Source organism: Macrotis lagotis, chromosome X (genome assembly GCF_037893015.1).
Source record: "Macrotis lagotis isolate mMagLag1 chromosome X, bilby.v1.9.chrom.fasta, whole genome shotgun sequence".
NCBI classification, from domain to species: Eukaryota; Metazoa; Chordata; class Mammalia; order Peramelemorphia; family Peramelidae; genus Macrotis; species Macrotis lagotis.
Window position 1 is genome coordinate 208,175,848 of NC_133666.1, and position 20,790 is coordinate 208,196,637.

Consider the following 20,790-nt stretch of genomic DNA (forward strand, 5'->3'; position numbering starts at 1 on the left):
GTTTCATCATGGTCACCAAATTATAGGGTGCTTGAGGCGGAATTAGAATCTGGATTTTTTCCTGACTGAATTCAGAATGCTTATCATTTATGACTCTGCCTCTGGTTACTTAAATAAATTATAAAGTCTTCATGAAATAAATGTCACATGTTTAAAGCTAAAGGGCACCTTAGAGATTATTTAGTTCAACTCTTTTACTGCATATTTGAGGATTAAGCATGTGAAGTGCTCACAGTAAGTGGCAGGGATGGAATTTGAATTCTAGTACTTTGACTCCAAATCCGGTCCTCTTTCCACTTCAAGCTAAGTAATGAGTATTATGAGTTGCTTGTAGGATTAATGAAGATCCTAATGGTATCAACAAGCTTCTTATTAAAGGTCTTTACTCTGGTTTGATATCAAGCCAAAGAGACTATCTGTGAATAGTTGTTGGATGCATTGTGGAAATTTTTATGAATTTGTATTGGGACCTGATGTATTTAAAGAAGAACCTTTTAAAAAATCAGTCTTTATGAAATCAGTTTTCCTTATTGAGTTCAGGATGTTAAAGAGAAAAAAAGGAATGGGATTATTTTTTCTTGCTCATTCTTGTAACTCAATTTAAAGAGAATACTGTAGAGGAGTGTTATTCCAGGAGCTTCTGCTGGGTAGCAGAATTGACACCTATCAATTCTTCTATACAATTACCAAATGGAACTGACTCATATACTTAGAGTCACTGTTGATCTCTCTGAATTCTTGGTTTTGTTTATTTAGCAGTACTAGATACTTCTTTCTCTTCTTTTCTTTCTTTTATGTGTATGTAGCCTGTATGTGGCTACCTTTATCATAATTGCAAATAAAATTGGCATTGCCCCTAGTCTTACTCCATGTATCAGGATGTCTAGATTCCTTAGTCCATTTGGGACTGGTTTGTCCTTGGGCATACTTCTCACTTCTCAGTTTCTTTGAGTTCCTTCAGGTGACTGTTCACACAGCTTATTGTCCTGTTTTTGTATCATATCCAAGAAAAATGCACTTGAGATGATTAGAGTTAAGGCTTTGTCATATTATTTATCTCATGGACCACCATCTATATATACTAACAAATTTATACTGTCTCTCAATTCATCCTGACAATATTTATTCCATTGTCTTTAGAGATGCCTTTTAAGTCCAAGCAACTCCATACTGTCCTGGCTATTTAGGTCTCTGGTTAGATATGTGTCCTCCATGGATATTGTCTTATTGCCACTTTTCTGAATAAGTTGTTGTCTATGATAGGATTTGGGATGGGAGTGTCCCTCTATAACTGAATGTTTTTGCCAAACTCAACTGGTATCATTATATAGCTATTTAAGTAGGGTAACTGAACGATTTGGGTTAACATATGCTAGATTTGTAAGCACAGGGTTTTGGTTCCTTATATACACACACACACACACACACACACACACACACACACACACACACACTCACATTATATTTATCTATCTATCTATCTATCTATCTATCTATCTATCTATCTATATATATATATATATGGGTGTTCAAAAAATAGGGCTTTCAATACTTATATCAAATGCATTTTTTTCAATGACAGGGACTTTCCTGCCCTGAAGTATTTTTTCTTCATGCTTTGCCCAAAATCCTATAAAGTTTTCCTCAACAGAGTTGGTGATCTTCTCTGAAAACATTCTTATGTGGGATTCAACTTTCTTGTTAGTTTCAAGGCATTTCTATTTATTTGTGTATTTATAATATCTCTCATAAATCACAAAATCTTGACTTTATCTTAATGTATTGTGTTTTGATATACAAACATATAGTGCCCCCCCCACACACACACACAAAGACAGAAGAGACTGGATAAATGCTGATTAAATAAATATTGGATCCTCCACTTTCTCTTTTAAGTTCTCTATTCCTTACCATTAAATAGAATTTATTTTATTTTATTATGTGAGGCAGTCCAGTTGCCCAAGGCCACACAGTAATTGTCTGAGGCTGTATTTGAACTTGTAACCTCCTGACCCCAGAACTCTCTTCATTGTGCCACTTTGTAGCCTCTCATGAAATAGAATTTAAAGAGTAACTATGAAAGATTGTCTGGTGAAATCTAGAAACAAGGGTAAATTATGAGGTTATACAATGAATAAGAAGGTTGAAGAATGAATGAAGAAAATTCTCTAATCTATTCCACTGACGAACTACACTATTTCTTAGTTCCATATTGTCTTGATGAGTTCTGCTCTGTAATAGTTTGAAATCTGGTATGGCTAGGCTGCCTTCTTTCAATGAAGAAAATTAAAATTAGCAAGCATGAATTTTTTTAAAATGCTTGTTAAGACTAGGATATAAAACAGCTGCACAGTACAAGCCGTGTGTGTGTGTGTGTGTGTGTGTGTGTGTGTGTGTGTGTGTCTATCTAAAGTTCCTTTATTTTATTGATTTTTTTTTCTGATAGCCCACTGTGCTGATAAATGTGTCCATGGCCGATGTATTGCTCCAAACACCTGTCAGTGTGAGCCTGGCTGGGGTGGAACCAACTGCTCCAGTGGTAAGTTTACACCTGCTGTTTGCTGTCTTGAATTGTTTTTACTGTATGAACTTTCTTGTTTGGGAATTAGTAGAATTTTTTTTAAAACTGGATTGCTCTTGTGCTTAGTTTTTTTCCAAAGATAACATAGGATCTATCTCTCAAATAATAATTCCTTAAATCTACTCTGCAAGGAATTGTTGCTTTATTATGCAAGTAATCTTTTCATTCTAGAGTTTATGACAAATTGTAATATCCTTTGTTGTTATCCTCAATAAGGTAATTGAAGTGACTTCTCCAATCCATTTTAAATCCTTTTTCATTGGCTTATCTTTTTGTTAAATATTTTCCCCAAAATTTCCTGTAAAAATATTTTAAACATTCATTTATTAAAGTTTTGAGTTCAAATTCTATCCATCTTTCTGTTTACTAACCCCTCCCTGAAGCACTAAGCTTATATGCAATCATGTAAATTATTTTCAAATTAACTCATTTTGTGGAAGAAAAACAACCCAGAAATAAAGGAAGGAAAGGAAGGAAGGAAAGAAAGAAAAAGGAAAATAGCATGCTTTGGTCTGTAAAAAACTATCAGTTTTTTTGTCTAAAGGCAGATAGCATTTTTCATCATGAGTCCTTTGGAATTGTTTTGGATCACTATATTGCTAAGTATAGCTGCATCTCACAGTAGTTCATCATATAATATTGCTGTTACTATGTAAAATATTTTCTGGGTTCTGCTCATTTCACTCAGTATTAGATCATGTAAGTCTTTCTGGGTATTTTTGAAATCATCCTGCTCATTATATTTTATAGCACAATAATCCATTAAAACCATATATCACAATTTGTTTATCTGTTTCCCAATTGGTGGGGCATCTCCCTCAATTTTCAATTTTTTTGCCATCACAAAAGCTACTATAAATATATATTTTTATATAATTTGGTTCTTTTTCCTTCCTAAAAACAATCTTCAGGATACAAATCTGGTAATGATATTGCTGTATTAAAGATTATAAATAGTTTTATGGCCCTTTGAACATAGTTCCAAATTGCTCTCCAGAATAATTGGATCAGCTCCCAACTTCACCTAAAGTATATTACTGAAGAGCATCTAAGTAACACAGTAGCAAGAGTACTTTACTATACCAGGAGTCAGGACCAACTCAGACAGTTAATAATTACCTAGCTGGGTGACCTTGGGCAAGTCAATTTGCCCCACTACCTTGCAAAAAAAATTTTTTTAAGTATATTAGTGACCCCATTTTCTCATATCCCCACTAACATTTATCATTTTCCTTTTCAATCATTTTAGCCAATCTGATGACTATGAGGCAGTAGTTCAGAGTTGTTTTGATTTGCATTTTTCTAATCAACAGTGAGAACATTTTTTTCCTTATGAACATAGATAGCTCTGATTTCTTTGTCTGAAAATTTCCTGTTCATATCATTTAATCATTTACCACTTAAGGGATGACATATTGTTATAAATTTCACTGAATTCTCTCTATATTTTATAAATGAGAATTTTATCAGAAATATTTGCAGTAAAAATCCCCCCCCCCAGTTTTCTGATTTTCTTCTAGTTTTGGTTATCTTAATTTTGTTTGTACAAAACATTGTTAATTTAATATAATGAAACATCCATTTAGCATTTGTAATATTCTATATAGCTTGTTTGGTCACAAATTCTTTCCTTACCCAGAGATCTATTGACTTCTTTTTTTTTTAATTTTTGCAAGGCAACAGGGTTAAGTGACTTGCCCAAGGTCACCCAGCTAGGTAATTATTAAGTGCCTGAGGTCACATTTGAACTCAGATCCTCCTGACTCTAAGGCTAGTACTCAATCATCTGTATCACCTAACTGTCCCTATTGGCTTATTCTTTTTCTTTTTTATTTCTTTTTTGTGTTTTTTTATTTTTATTTATTTATTTTATTTTATTACAATAATCTTTTGAGAGTGAACATATACCCTCCCAAAAAAGATAGAGAAACTTAAAGAATAGTAAGAGAGAAATAAAAGTGTACTTCAGTCTGTGTTCAGAATCCAGTGGCTCTGTCTCTGGAATGAGTTGCCTTCTTTATCATAAGTCTACCAGAGAAGTTGCTTCAATATCTTTTCCCACAGTTGCTATCGCTAGCTATATTTCCCACCACTCTATTCCTCCCCACTCTCATTTATTCTGTTTTCTCTCTCTCTCTCTCTCTCCTTTCACCCTGTCCCTGCTCAGAAGTGTGTTGTATCTGAGTATCCTCTCCCACGATCTTCCCTCTCTTCTATCACCTATTCCCCCTCCCCTCCTCCCAGTCCCTTTATCTCATCCCTTTCCTCTCATTTCTCTCTAGGGTAATAATGATTTCTAAACCCTATTAAGTGTTTATGTTATTTCCTCTCTGAGACATTTCTGATGAAAATGAAGGCTCACTCCCCCTTGCCTCCCCCCCCTTCTACTCCATTGCAAAAGCTTTTTCTTGACTTTTTTTAATGTGAAATATCTTAGCCCCTTCTTCTCCTTTTCCTTTTTCCCATTACTTTCCTTTATCACCCACTGACTCCATCTTATACCATATTATATTGTTATATTCAACTCTCCCTCCTGTGCCTTGTCTATATATGCTCCTTCTAACTGCTCTTATAAATGAGAAGGTTCAATTAGTTCCTCATAATTAGTCCTTCATGTCCCCCCCCCCCCTATTTTTCACCAGAGTCCTGTACTTGTAGATCAAATTTTCTGTTCAGCTTTGGTTGTTTCAATAGGAAAGTCTGAAAGTCCCATTTCACTGAAAGTCCATCTTTTCCCCTGAAAGATGTTCAGTATTGCTGGGTAGTTGATTCTCAGTTGTAAACCAAGATCTTTCGCCTTCCAGAATGTCATATTCCAAGTCCTAAGAGCCCTTAATGTAGCACTGCCAAATCCTGTGTAATCCTGATTATAGAGCCACGGTAGTTTAATTGTTTTTTTTTCTGGCAGCTTTTGCTATTTTCTCTTTGACTTGGGAGTTTTGGAATTTGGCTATAATATTCCTGGGAGTTTTTCTTTTGGGATCTCTTTCAAAAGATCATCAATGAAATCAATGAATTCCCTCAATTTCTATTTTACCCTCTGCTTCTGGGATCTCAGAGCAATTTTTCTATTTTCTTTCTTTCTTTCTTTCTTTCTTTCTTTCTTTCTTTCTTTCTTTCTTTCTTTCTTTCTTTCTTTCTTTCTTTCTTTCTTCCTTCCTTCCTTTTTTTTTTTTAGGCTTTTGCAAGGCAGTGGGGTTAAGTGGCTTGCCCAAGGCCACACAGCTAGGTAATTATTAAGTGTTTGAGGCCAGATTTGAACTCAGGAATTCCTGACTCAGGGGGTGGTGTGCCACCTAGCCACTCCTGTATTATTTCTTGAAAAATGAAGTCTAAGCTCTTTTCCTGGTCGTGATTTTCAAGTAACCCAATAATTTTAAATTATCTCTTCTGGATCTGTTTTCAAGGTCATTTGTTTTTTCAATGAGATATTTCACATTTTCTTTAATTTTTGGTTCTTTTGGTATGGCTTTGTTTCTTTCTGATTTCTTGCAAGTCATCAACTTCCTTTAGTTCCATTCTTCATGTGAAAGAGTTATTTTTTTTTCCTTTTTTTAAAAATATTTTTGCAAGGAAATGGGGTTAAGTGGCTTGCCCAAGGCCACACAGTTAGGTAATTATTAAGTATCTGAGGCCGGATTTGAATTCAGGTACTCCTGACTCCAGGGCCGGTGCTCTATCGGCTGCGCCACCTAGCCACCCCCAAAAGAATTATTTTCTTCAGAGAGCTTTTTTTTTTTATCTGCTTTTCCAGCTGGCCAATTCTGATTTTTAAGGCGTTCTCCTCATTTAGTCTTTTTTGTGTTGCTTTTTTCATTTGGCCTAAGCTAGTTTTTAACATCTTATTTTCTTCAATAATTTTTGTATTTCTTTCATCAAGCTGCTGACTTGGTCCTCATGATTTATCTGCATCACTCTCATTTCTCCTCCCAATTTTTCCTCTACCCCCCCCCTTAATTGCTTTTCAAAGTCTTTTTTGAGCTCATCCATGGCTTGAGCCCATTTTCTATTTCTCTTGGAGGTTTTGGATACAGAAGTTTCAACTTTGATATCTTCTGAGTATATATTTTGATCCTCCATGGGACCAAAGTAATTTTCTATGGTCAGATTCTTCTTTTTCTGTTGTTTGCCCATTTTTTCAGCCTATAAGTGATTTACTGCACTTCCAAGGTTTGGGGGGGATTTTGGGGACACCCCACTGGGACCTTAATTCCAAAAGTCTTTATGAGGGGGTAGCTAGGTGGCCCAGTAGATAGAGCACTGACCCTGAAGTCAGGAGTACCTGAGTTCAAATCTGGTCTCAGACACTTAATAATTACCTAGCTGTGTTGCCTTGCAAAAACTAAAAACACAAACAAACAAAGTCTTATGAGACTGCTCTCTTCCCTGTGCTCTGGTGTGTGGACAACCACAAACCTTCCCCTCTGCCCTGGAGATGTGAGTAGGGTCCTGGCTCCACTATGGAAGTATGGGGCCCAGACTTTGACCTGGATGGATGTGTGGGCAAACAGCAGAGTCCTGCCCCAGGGAGAGTAGAGAGAGAGACCTCTGCAGTCTACCCGGATCCCCTTACCATCTGTAGGCTGGGAGCTCTGGAAGTGCTGGGTGGCTTCCCCAATTCCCAAGACAAGTTCTCACCACAGGGCTGCTCTGAGATCTGAGCATAGCACTCACTCTGGTGTGACAGAGATTTCTTACCACCCATTCGGCTGTCCCCAGTGATCCCTGAGTCAAGAGGTTTGGAAATTGCCCCCTCTGCCATGGACCCAGGCACCCCCAGGCACCTAGGTTCTGCACTGGGCTGTTCCTGGAAGGCTGGAGCTGGTTTGCTCCAGCCCAATTGCGCTGCAGCTCTTTCCAACTCTCTATCCTGGTGAAATAGACGTTTTCTACAGATCTTCTAAGTTGTCTTGGATTGGAAAATTGTATCATTCAGTCTTTCTGTGAATTCTGCCCCTCTAAATTTTGGCTAGAGTCATAATTTTATGACTTTTGGGAATTTTTTTAGGAAACTAGTTTCCAGGAATTCCTGCCTTCATATTACCATCTTGGCTCTGCCCCTATTGGCTTATTCTTAATGATAAATTTGTATTAATAAAATCCGCCAACTTTATCCTTATTCTCAAGAAGAAATTTTTATATGCAAAATTTGATTTAAATTTCATTGGATTTGAGGGGAGGGAGTAAATTATTGCTTTCTCATGAGTATGGAAAATTTTGTTGTAAAAGCTACAAATTAAATTATTGAATTATATTTTGAACTTGATAAGACATTTCATGCTATATTTTAAAAATTCAGAAACAGTAAGTTTTGGATTTTATTGGTAATTTAACTGGATTTAATATGATAACATTTGATTTCAGCTGTGTAAATTAAATGGCAAGACTGCAGGAAATACAGTTGATTTTAAAAGCTTCATTTGGTATACATGCATGTGTGTGAATCTAAATAATCGGCAGCATTTTAAAATATATTATTTTCTCTAGTTTTAGAAATGACTATGTACAGTATGTAAATGGATAGAATATTGATATATTTTCATGTTTTTCTTTGAGTACTCCAAAATGTATATGTTACATAACACTTCATTTTTTATTTTATTATATGCCAGGAAGATAAAAATTATAAATGGTAGCTTTCATTAGTAAGCATTTTTGAAGAAACAACTGTGAGCCAGGTTGCTTTTTTATATATGTTTATATATATTTTTAAAATTATCAATATTTTTCCTTCCTTCCATCCTTCCCCCACAGAAAAAGAAGAAAATGAAAACTTTTAAATAAATTTGTGTAGTCAAACAAAATAAATTATCATATGTTATGCTAATATATGTATAGTTCATTCTGCATATTAGTTGATCATCTCTTTGTCAGATATTAGGTAACATTTTTTACCATTGGTCCCCATTCATTGTGTTAATCAGAGTTCTTTTGTTTTTCAAAATTGGTAATTTAAGAAATAGCATAAATAGTATTCCTAGTTCTGCTCAATTTTCTCTGTGTCAGGTTGTACACATCTTTTTTGATTTCTCTGAAATTGTGCATTTCATCATTTCTTACAGCATAATAGTATTACCATAATTCATTCAGATATTCACCAATTTACCCCCATTTTGGCACCACGAAAAGAGCTACTACAAATATTTTTGTACATATGAGGTCTTTTCCTTTCTTTTATCTCTTTGAATTATAACTCTAATAATGGCATCATTGGGTCAAAGGATGTGAATAGCAATTTTTTGGTCATAGTTCTAAGTTATTTTTCAGAACAGCTGAACTAATTAATAGATCTACCATCAATGTACTTGTTTTCTTCAATCATTTTAACTTTTGTCATTCTCCTCCCCTCCCTCCCAGCTTTGCCATTCTTTTGACTGAGAGAACCTCAAAGTTGCTTTAATTTTAATTTCTCAAATTGGTAGTTATTTAAACATTATTTTGTGGCTATAGATAGCTGTGTTTCTTCCCAGGAGAATTATCTATTCATCTCCTTAGACCATTTACCAATTTGGAATAGCTTTTAGTTTAATAAGTTGAAACAATTATTTATACAGCTTAGAAATGATGTCTTTGTCATAGGAACTTAAAAAAATTGTTGTTGTTCAGTTGTGCCAACTCTTCATGACCCCCATGGATTTTACTGCCCATGGGGTTTTCTTTACAAAGATCCTGGAATGGTTTGCCATTTCCTTCTTCATGATCTTCAGATTAGTTTACAGATGAGAAAACTGAGATAAATAGGGTTAAATGACTTCCCCATAGTCACACAACTAATAAGTATCTGAGATCAGATTTGAATTCTGGTCTTTCTGACTCTGGGGCTAGTGCTCTGTCCACTGAGCCATCTACCTACCCCAAGGAGGGGATTAATCCTAAACAAACAAAATGTCTAAAAAAGATGTAAAAAATATATAGCTCTTTTTAAGGAGGCAAAGAATAGAAATCTGAGGAGGTGCTCATATATTCAGGAATTGATAAGCAAGATGATATATGGATATGATGGATTACTATTGTGCTGAACTCTTATCAGTATAATGACTAACCAGGATTCCACAGTGCTAATTGTGAAATATTCCCACCCACTTCCTGAAAGAAAGGTAAAAGACTCAAGAATGCAGAATGAAAATTTGTTTTGATTAACTACACATTTTTAAATGGGCTTTTGTTTGTGTTTGTGTGTGTGTGTGTGTGTGTGTGTGTTCTTAATGTGTAGAAACAGTTGAGATGGGGAATGAGAAGAAAGATCTTGATTGATTAAAACAAAATATACACACACATTCACATCCACATACACTTGGGAACTCTGATCAACATAATGGCTTCAATTCCTGAGGACTCATGATAAAAATACTGCCCTGACAGAGAATACAGATTTTGACAATTTAAAAAAAAATATGACCAATGAAAATTTTTGTTTTGTTTGGCTATGCATGTTCCTAATTGGGTCTTTGTTTTCTTGGTTTTCTCAAAGTGGAAATGAGGGAATAAAAGGGAGAGAAGGCTAATCTTTGTCTAAAAATAAAATTTAGCCCTTGAGGGGAGCCAAGATGGCGACAGGAGAAGAGCCCCTCCTAGCTGCTCTCTCAAAAATATTTCAAAAATCTTAAAATTATGACTTTCACTAAATTTTCAAGAGACAGAACCCACAGAAAGATCCAGTGAGACAATTCTCCAGCCCAAGGTAACCTGGAAAATAGGGGGAAAACTCCACTTCATGGGGTTAGAGGGGTGGCACTGCCAGAGTAAAGGAACTTCAGATTCCTGGAAACAGTCCCAGGATGCCTGGGAGCCATGGTTCCCAGCAGCAGAAGCAGTTTCCTGACCTGCACCCCAGGGAGCAACAGGCACAACTTGGAGGATCAGCAGGGAGACCTATGCCAGAGTGAGCACAAAGCCCATTCCCTCAGGACAATTGCTGAGGCACAGAGGCAGTGGCTTCTGCAGCCCAGATCCAGGAAATGGAAGCAGGAGACTCTAGGCAGATGCACCCTGAATGCCCAGACCCCAGAAGGTAAGGGAGTGGAGGGAGACTGCCACGGTCTCAGATCTTGATCACAGTTTAGGCCCCCCATAGATCAGGAACCCCCCTCCCTCCACTCAGCCTCATGGCAGAGGGGTGTGCTTGTGGTCATTCACAGACCAGGAGAACAATCAGAGCCTCACACCCCTTGTGGGGGTGTCCCAATTAAAACTCAAAAGCTCAAGAAGCACTCCAAAACCAGACATAGGCTGGGGGAATTATTAAACAGAGTAAAAAGAGGAACCAGACCATTGACAAATACTTTGTCTATGATCCCAAGAAGGATCAAAATACTCAATCTGAAGATGAGGAAGTACAAGCTTCTGCATCTAAAGACTCCAAGAAAAATGGAAGTTGGGCCCAGGCTATAACAGAACTCAGAAAAGATTTTGAAAATCAAGTAAGGGAGACAGAAGAAAAATTGAGAAAATAAATATGAGAGATGCAGGAAAAACATGAAAAAGAAGTCAGAAGCTTAGTCAAAGAGATGCAAAAAAAAAATGCTGAAGGAGATAACTTGTTAAAAACCAGCATAGTTCAAATGGATAAAACAGTTCAAGGAGGAAAAGAATGCTTTAAAAAGCAGAATTGGCCAGATAGAAAAAGAGATAAGAAAGTTCTTCTCTGAAGAAAACAAATCCTTCAGATGTAGAATGGAGGTAAAGGAAGCTGATGACTTTACAAGAAGTCAAAACACAATACTTCAACACTAACCAAATGAAAAATTAGAAGAAAATGTGAAACATCTCATTGAAAAACAACTGATCTGGAAAACAGATTCAGGAAAGATAATTTTAAAATTATTGGGATACCTGAAAGTCATGATCAGGAAAGAGCCATGACCTCATTTTTAAAGAATTCCTACAGGAAAATTGCCCTGATATCCTAGAAGTAGAGGGCAAAATAGAAATTGAGAGAATCCACCAATCTCCCCTGGAAAGAGATCAAAAAGAAACCAACCCCCAGGAATATTATAGCCAAGTTATAGTACTCCCAAGTCAAAGAGAAAATATTACAAGCAGCCCAAAGGACACAATTCAAATTTCATTGAACTGCAGCTAGGATCACACAGGACTTAGCAGCAACTTAAGGACTTGTAGGTCTTGGAATATAATATTCCAGAAGGCAAAAGAGCTTGGAATGCAACCCAGCAAAAAGTGCCCAGCAAAACTGAACATCCTCTTCCAAGAGAAAAGATGGACTTTCAGTGAACCAGGGGAATTTCAAATGTTCCTGTTGAAATGACCAGAGCTGAACAGAAAGTTTGACCTTCAAATACAGGACTCAGGTGGAGCATAGAGAACAGAGGAGAAGGGTAAATTTTGAGGGACTTAATGATGATGAACTGCATAGAAAAATGGTACTGATAATATTCATATGAACCTTCTCATTTAATAGAGCAGGTAGAAGGAGCTTTTATAGATGAAGCACAGGAGAGAGCTGAATTTGAAGATATCATATATTATAAAAATGGAATCAATGGCTAAAAGGGAAATGTACTGGGAGCAAGAGAAAGGAGAGGTGGAATAGGCTAAGATATTTTGTATAAAAGATTTTTTTTTGAAATGAGCTTTTTGCAATGATATGGGAGGGGGAAGGCGAGGGGGAATGAGGGAAATCTTCACTCTCATCAGAAATGACTAAGAGAGGAAACAGCATACACACTCAATAGAGTTTAAATATCTAGAGTAAAAAGGAGAAAAGGGGGAAAGGGGGAAGGGGAAAGGGAGGGGATGTGGGTGATAGAGGAGAGGGTAGATCATAGGAGAGAGTAGTCAGATATAACACATTTTCTTTTTTTACTTCTTGCAAGGGACTGGGATTGGGTGGCCTGTCCAGGACCACGGGGCCAGGTGGTTGCTGGGTCTCAGGGATGGTATGTGTACTTGGGGCCTCTTCACCCCAGGGCCAGTACTCAGTCCACTGCACCACTCAGCTACTGTACAGCACATTTTGGAAGTGGGACAGAATGAAAGGAGAGAGAAAATATAATATATGGTAGTGGGGAGGAATGGATGGAGGGAATTACAATCAGCAACAGCAACTGTGGAAAAATATGGAAGCAACTTCTGTGATGGACTTATGATAAAGAATGTGATCCACCCAAGACAGAGCTGATGGTATCAGAACACAGACTGAAACACATTTTTTTCTCTCTCTTTTACTTTATTTCTCATGAGGTTCTATATTTTTTATTATATTATATTTTTATATTATATATATTTATTATATATTTATTATATTATATTCTTAAACAAGAATATTTTAGTAATGTATAAAAATTACTTGTTCAAAAATATTTATAGAAGCTCTGTTTGTGTTGGCAAAGAATTGGGAATTAAGTGAATGTCCATCAACTGGGGAATGGCATAACAAATTGTGGTATATGTACATGATGGAACACTATTTTTCTATTAGAAGCCAGGCAGGATGGGAATTCAAGGAAGCCTGGAGAGATTTGCATGAACTAATGGTGAGCAAGATGAGCAGAACCAGAAGCACATTGTACACTCTAGCAACAACATGGGGGTGATGATCAACCTTAATGGACTTGCTCATTCCATTAGTGCAACAATCAGACACAATACTTTATTTTTCTTCCTTAAGGATATGATTTCTCTCTCCTCACATTCAACTTAGATCAATACATACATGGAAACAATGTAAAGATTAACAGACTGCCTTCTGGGGGGGGGGAAGGAAGCAAGATTAGGGGGGAATTGTAAAAAATTCAGAATGATAAATAATAAAAAAACAAAAAAATTAATTAAAAAAATTGGGTTGAGACCAAATTGTGGAAAGTCTTGATTGCCTTTACTTTCCCTAAGGAGTTGAAACTTTACTTAAAGCAACAACCAATTGGTCTCAGAGAACCACATAATAAAAATAGGAAGAAAAGAAATAACCTTATAAAGAACTTGCCTTAATTCACTTGAGGTAATATCCAGAATGACTCTCAATCTCTTTAATACTTTCATTTCCTATCTCTCAGCATGTGACCGGGACCACTGGGGTCCTCACTGTAGTAGTCGTTGCCAATGTAAGAATGGAGCCTTGTGCAATCCTATCACAGGAGCCTGCCATTGTGCCTCAGGCTTCAAGGGTTGGCGCTGTGAAGATCATTGTGACCAGGGCACCTATGGGAATGATTGCCACCAGAAGTGCCAATGTCAAAATGGAGCAACCTGTGATCATGTAACTGGAGAATGTAGATGCCCTCCTGGATATACTGGAGCTTTGTAAGTGATGTGTTGAGTGGATGCAGAATAATATTATAAATATGTTGGATGCTGAATATCATTAAGAGCAAGTCTTCTAAATCACTTTAAGCAGCTCTTCATCCTAAACATCTGTATTTCCACATTTTTTCTCTCAAATGACTAACTGTTGAATTGTTGGATGGCAATGTGGTATAGAGGAAAGAACACTAGATTTGAAATCAGAAGACCTAGGTTCAAATACCAGTTGTGCTATTTGACTAAGTTCCTTCATTTCTATGAGCGTCTTCTGTAAAATCAAAGAAGTCTCATTAACCAGTAAATGTTGGAACAGATTCAAACTCATTCTTAAATTCTTATTCTTATTTCAAATCCCACGCTCTTTCATTAACACCACCTGGCTACTTTACCTTCAGTGTACACTGGTTTTCTCCTGAATTCATCTTTTATTTTTTTGGTTTTTGCAAGGCAATGTGGTTAAAGTACTGGATTCATCTTTATCAAATAAATTTTAAGTATTCTTTGGCAGTTTATGTGAGCAAGTTTTAAGTTGCAGTCTTTTTTTTTACTATTCAATTTTTACTCTCTCTTACTTAATTTATATAGATTCAATTCATTTTTCAAAATTTGGGGATAGAGGGTTGACCTGGGTTGAGGATAATCTCTGTTCAAATCCTGCCCTAACACATGTTGGTCCTTCTACATACTGACTGGTATGCCCTGGTGAGGCGTTTTACTTCTATGTCCTTGGCAACTCTCTCACACTATAAGGTACAGAATGGTTACTTATGTATAGAGAATTTAGTATAGAGAATATCTTCAACAGAAGGTCCTTTCTTAGACTAAAATCACAATGCTGTGGCATGTCCTGCAAAATTGGAAAGGTTTTGAGTGTTTGTCCAGTGATAAACTATGCCTATCATTTAACAACCCACCTAGCCAAGTTCTGAAAGGTTGAACTCCTGAAGTTGTCTGCTAGCTAATGAATGTTTTTGCCTTACAATTCATGAATGGAGGAGTTTTAACATGTCATAACTCTGAAAGGGGTGTCCATTTGCTTTACCGCTTGAAAACCTGTGATTTCATTAATGTTGATATTTATGAAATTACCTATTTTCTGAGGTAAGTTTTCTTTTTTCCATGTGGCATTTTTTGGGGGTATACTGTAAATATATTAGGAAATTGTTGAAAAATAAAGATGTAATTATTTGGGAGTAGGTGGTATAGTGGATAGAACACCAGCCCTGGAGTCAGGAGGACCTGAGTTCAGATCCAGCCTCAGACACTTAATAATTACCTAGCTGTGTGACCGTGGGCAAGTCATTTAACCTCATTGTCATGCAAAAACAAAAAAGTCATAATTTGACCCATTGCTGAAATAAATAAATATATCTTTCTCTATATTTGGTTTTCATAGAGAGAAAAGAGAAATAATTACTATAGAAACCTTTGTTATTATTTCCAATTTGTAGCAGAGAACATTCTCATATGACAACATACATTGGCTAAAAAGGAAGTAGAATCAGGAAAGGAGAAGGAGGGAAAATAATATTCTTCCCTTTGTGAGAAGCACAAAGATGAGTTAATGATTTTAAAACCTTCCCCTTGAAAATTTTGGAGTACTTTTTTTCCCACTATCTCCTTTTGCACTTCAATCCTGTATATTGTATTATACTTATTAATGTATATACATCTTCCTATAACAGTGTAAATTCTTAGAAAGCAGGATTAGTGTTTTTGTGCTTTCACAACCTAGCCTGGTGCTTGCACAATTTTGAAATTGTGATTTCAATATAAGAAAGGAGTTTCTTTTGAAGAAATTCTCTCTATTGATGCAGATAAGTAACAATACTATAACATAGAGAAGGAAAAACTGAATAGTGTTTGAAAATAATTGTCAGTGATATGAAGGACAGAAGATACTTTCACAGAAGATACTGAGAAATTATTTGCATTCTCGGTTGAAGTCATAACAGGAAGAGGAAGCTGATTTAAAATAAAATAAAATGGGTTAAATTCAGTCATAAGAACAAAAAAGGCTACTAAACATTGGGCAGTAATCACCAAGAATAGTTACCTGGAGTTTTTAAAAACAGGACAAATTCTTATTTCTCGAAAGATCTAATTTTGGTCTTGCCTAAATATGAAGAAATGGGATAGATGAGCAAGTGTAGATCTTGTCAATTCATATTACTAATACTTTTATGTAAACAATTTATGTTAATTCATGTTATGTTTATATTAATTTAGTAATAATGAATTATTGATTAACTTTCTTATTTCAATATTCTGAGAATATTTTTCAGCAATTCATATCAAGGAGCTTTAGTTTGTGACAGAGTATGTCACTAATGACAGGGATTGAAGATAATGTGACTTTGAAAATAACAATATCATTTGTTGGACATTAATCCTTCAGCTGTGAGGATCTTTGTCCTCCCGGCAAGCATGGGTCACAATGTGAAGAGAGATGTCCCTGCCAAAATGGAGGAGTGTGTCATCATGTCACTGGTGAATGTTCTTGTCCTGATGGCTGGATGGTAAGTTTTTCTTTCAAACTAAGTCAAAGTTGTACTTCATCTTTTCCTTTATCCAGCTCCTTTCAAATCAATTTCTAGGCTCCTTCACTAAATAAAAATGTGGAAAATTGAAAGAGGAAAACCTTAGAAGACAACTAGAGAGAGGGAGTGTGACATAAAAGATAAGAATCCAGTCTTGAAGTTAGGAAGACCTGGTTTCAGCTCCTTCTGCTGGGATATACTCTGTGACAGACAAATAACATAAATTTTTATTATCCCCAGGTAACACCATGAAATTACAGATTTTGTTCCTGAAGAGATTTGAGTGAGTTATCTATCTGCTATCTTTAAAAAAAAGACTAAAAATGATAGTTCTTGAGAAAACTGAGTTTAGCTCATTTTGCAAAATGTCATTCTAAAGAAAATTCTTTAGAAGAGACTTTAACTTAATTCCTAAGGGAGGGGCCTGTGATTCCAGAGATGAGTTGGCAATAGTAAGTGATGGTTAGTACTAACTCTAGTTGTAATCTTTCTCACTAAAGATATATTATTCAAATTTGTTTGAATTCTTGATTTTAATTGTACAAATAGCACACATCGATTTTTGCTTAATTAGACTAGGGTGATTAAGAGAAAGAATGATAAGGTGAAAAGAGGTTTATCCAGTTTATTTTATAATCTGGGATGAAGGTTCAGGGCTAGTTCATTAATTAGTTAAAAGGGTTATGCATTTCTATTAGTTTTAACATTCTTATACTAAATAATAATAAATTAAAAATTATAATAATTTTGATATTAAATCAGAATATATGCCATTGCTTTCATTGCAAAAATGAAAATTATTAAGGAATATTAGCCAGAAACATTAAAGAGAGGGGTGACCCAAGGCACCTAGACTATTTGTGGATAGTTATAATAATTTATTAAAAAGTGGGGCTTATTCAGGATTTTTTTGTTTTCCATAACTATACAATGTACCTGCCTGGGAATGCTGCTAATGACAAATGACATGGATTTGTTTATTTTTATTGCTTTATTTCATAAATAATAATTAAACATAGCTATAGTTTATTGCTGTATAGTCTTTATAATGATTAGTTTAACATTATTGGTTTGCTACTTTTGGTTGTAACTAGTTGATAAATGGAGATAGACATGTTTAATTAGTATTATGAGTTAATGGCTATGAAAATGTAGAGGGTTTTGTTCTTCAGAGTTAATATGAAGAGTAAGAATTATGATATTAAATGTTATTTAAAATATAAGAATTGAGGAAATGTGGAATAATATCAGGATATGAGTAGGAGGGGGTGGCTAGGTGGTACAGTGGATAGAGCACCAGCCCTGGAGTCAGGAGTACCTGAGTTCAAATTCGGCCTCAGACACTTAATAATTACCTAGCTGTGTGGCCTTGGGCAAGCCACTTAACCCCATTTGCCTTGCAAAAAAAAAAACCCTAAAAAAAAAAAGATATGAGTAGGAGAAACTCAGCCAGTATTTGGTAATTACTAGACTCAAAAATTGCTGATAAGGTAATAGAAAAGGATAATAACTGGAAATTGACCTCTAAACCTCTCCCTTAGTCAAGGAGTTGATTTTTTATATTGAGCAGATTTTAGAAAAGAAGATTGTCAGTAGAAAAACCTGAAACACAAATTGCAAAAAATAAAAAAAAATAAAAATTTCTAAATCCTTTCTAGATATCATTTGTAGAATTCCTATAGTACAAATATATTATTTGACTTATTTGTGAGGAATTTTTTTCAGGAGAGATTGTCCCAAAGAAGAATCAGTAGTTATTTGGACTTGTTATGCTATAGTACTACTAACAGACTATTAGATATCTGAGCTAAACAAAATATATAATTTAGTGAAAAGTACCAACAGACTTGCTTTTGTGTCAGAATAGAAAAACTGAAATCATATTGAGTGCTTACAAAAGTTAGTGTCACTAAGAAACTAGCCTAAAATAAGATGGGATTTTTTAGGTTCAACAATACTACTTAAGAAATATGAAGAATTGTCCAAATTTATGATCTATGTAGATAGCCTACAATTAAAATGGATGGTGATACAATCTTAAGAGAGCAAACCTAGTTAGAATGACCCTAGGAGAAGAGAAGTACAATAATGGTCTGGGCTAAAGGCGCATTTAGCAAAAATAGTGTCAAAGAATAAATATTTGAACTATTTTGAGTAATTCAATTATTAAAAACTTTTCCTGACTGATGTAAAGAAACTTAGCAAGAGAGTTACGGTTATGACAAAAATCTTAAGTTATAAGTCTACAGGTAATTGTTTTAAGATAGAAGCATAGACAAAATTATTGCACTTATAAAGATGAAAGACCAAGAGAATTGAATTTACAGCTATCTAATGCAAAATCACCACCAGCACAGTACAAGGAAAGAACAGAATTTTCTTCTATTATAATCCTGTCCTGGTTGGAGAGACAAATAATTACTCAAAGTCCCCAAAATAGGAATACAGATTGTTCTGTCAAAAACTGAATTCTAAAGAAATGTCATTGGAAAATAATACCAAGACTACAGATAAAGATCATCTCAGATTCCAAAAACAGTAAATGTGACCTCATCATCAATTAAGTCACAGCAATTGGGTAAAAGAATCCTATCAAGATAAAGAATAGCAGAACTATTTTCTGTTACAAAGATGGACTAAATAGTCACAGATTTATCAAGTGAACTTGAAAAAAGAGAATTATCAATCTGATTCAGAGGAAGCTTATGCTCATGGAGACACTGCTGAAAAATAAGTGACATTATGAAGCTTACATGTGTTATCAAGAGTTGAAGCAAAAAAGAATCTCTTGCTAAATCACTTTAATATTCAGAGAATATTGGGATTTTAAACAGAAATTAGACAGAGGCCTGATAAGCAAAAAGAAAAAGAAACTTGGATGAGAGATAAACTTGTGCACAAACACAAGTTTACAATATTCATATTGTGGGCTATAAAGAAACAACTATTGTAAGACTGAACCAAATCATCATGTTGATATGAAATAATTATTAAAATATGTTCATAAGTGAATTGCTACATTGAAATCATGCAGTTCAAAAATAAGGAAGCACAGCTTACTCCTCAGTCAGTTCAGATAACCCATGTATTGCTTAAGACATTGTATAATGTTGCCTAAATATGTTGAGTTTATACACATACTAAGGAGTATTACTGTCTTGCATGTGGATATGTGTGTGTGTGTGTGTGTGTATGATTTTAAACATCCACAAAGACAACGAAGGTAATAAACCATTCAAATGATTTATCAAATCTTCTCATCTAAAAGTTCTTAAAAATAGGATAGATTCTTATATTTTTGAGAGGCTTCATATATGGTCCTAGTTGAAGACAAGAGGATAAATCTAAAATATGAAAACCTTTTAAGCTTAAGATTTTATATTACACCATCTCTTGTTTTTAAGCAACAAAAAATAATTTAGAAAAAGATCTAAGTAGCATACTAATTGCTTTTTTGCCAGGAGCTAGGAGTCAAAGGAGATGCATTTCCCTATGCTATCATGGATACTCTAGGTCAAACATTTATAAAATGTTTTTGAAATCAATTTGTATTCATTCAATTCCAAATTTCCCACAGTTTGCATTTTTAGAAAGAAAGAAAAAAAATCTTTTGTATTAAAAAAAAATCAGCAAATTGTGTCATTTGGAATGTCAATTTTCTTTTAATATGTCCAGTGATGTAACTTTCTTCTTGAGCCCTTTGCTAATTTCTGCCTTTTTTTCTACTTGTTCTTTTTTCTTCTACAAATCAAGTAATAAACATTTGTTTAGCACCTGTGCTAAGTTCTGGGAATACAAAAAGAGGCAAAAGACAATCTAATTGGGAGACAAAAAAATTGTTATTCATCCTTCGTCTCAATGAGAATCATGACATAGGGTGATGCCAAGACAAGCAAAAGTGAATTGGATTTAAGTTGGGGAGGGGGAGAGGCTGTGCAAAGTCACCAACTTCACTTTCTCCTCCAAAACCAGCTGGGTCCAATGGCATAGTCTAGATCAGGACAACTGGAGATGGCCCTGAATGAAACAGGAAATGATTAACTGAAGGAAGGCACTAGAATTAAGAGGCGTCATAAAAGGATTCCAGTAGAAGGTGGGATTTTAGCTGGAACTTAGAGGAAGACAGAGAGGTCAATAATTGGAGCAGAGAAGTGAGAGAATTTCAAGTGTAAAGGTCAACCAGGGAAACCCTGTTTACATACTGTATTCTCTGCCCTACTCCCACCTACCACAGCCAAGGAGAATGGCACTGCCTTGAAGATAGAAACTACTTTAGTTTATATCTTTATGTTACCAGTTTCTGACATATATTTTGTATTTTATAAATACTTAAATTTTGTTGAATTTAGTGACAACTATGTGCAAGGTATCCCCATGGGCATATTTAAGCTTACTCCTTAGATCCTTTTA

General features: G+C 35.2%; 1 protein-coding gene across 2 annotated transcripts in view; it reads left to right on the plus strand.

Moving 5' to 3' along the window:
* MEGF10 (multiple EGF like domains 10) overlaps window positions 1–20,790 on the plus strand; it is a 165,245-nt gene that overhangs the window by 67,113 nt on the left and 77,342 nt on the right. For both annotated transcript variants that reach the window (XM_074199623.1, XM_074199624.1), the window contains exons 5-7: window positions 2,447–2,539; window positions 13,594–13,840; window positions 16,239–16,359. In XM_074199623.1, the coding sequence (XP_074055724.1) occupies window positions 2,447–2,539; window positions 13,594–13,840; window positions 16,239–16,359 (461 nt within the window). The remainder of the gene's footprint in view (window positions 1–2,446; window positions 2,540–13,593; window positions 13,841–16,238; window positions 16,360–20,790) is intronic.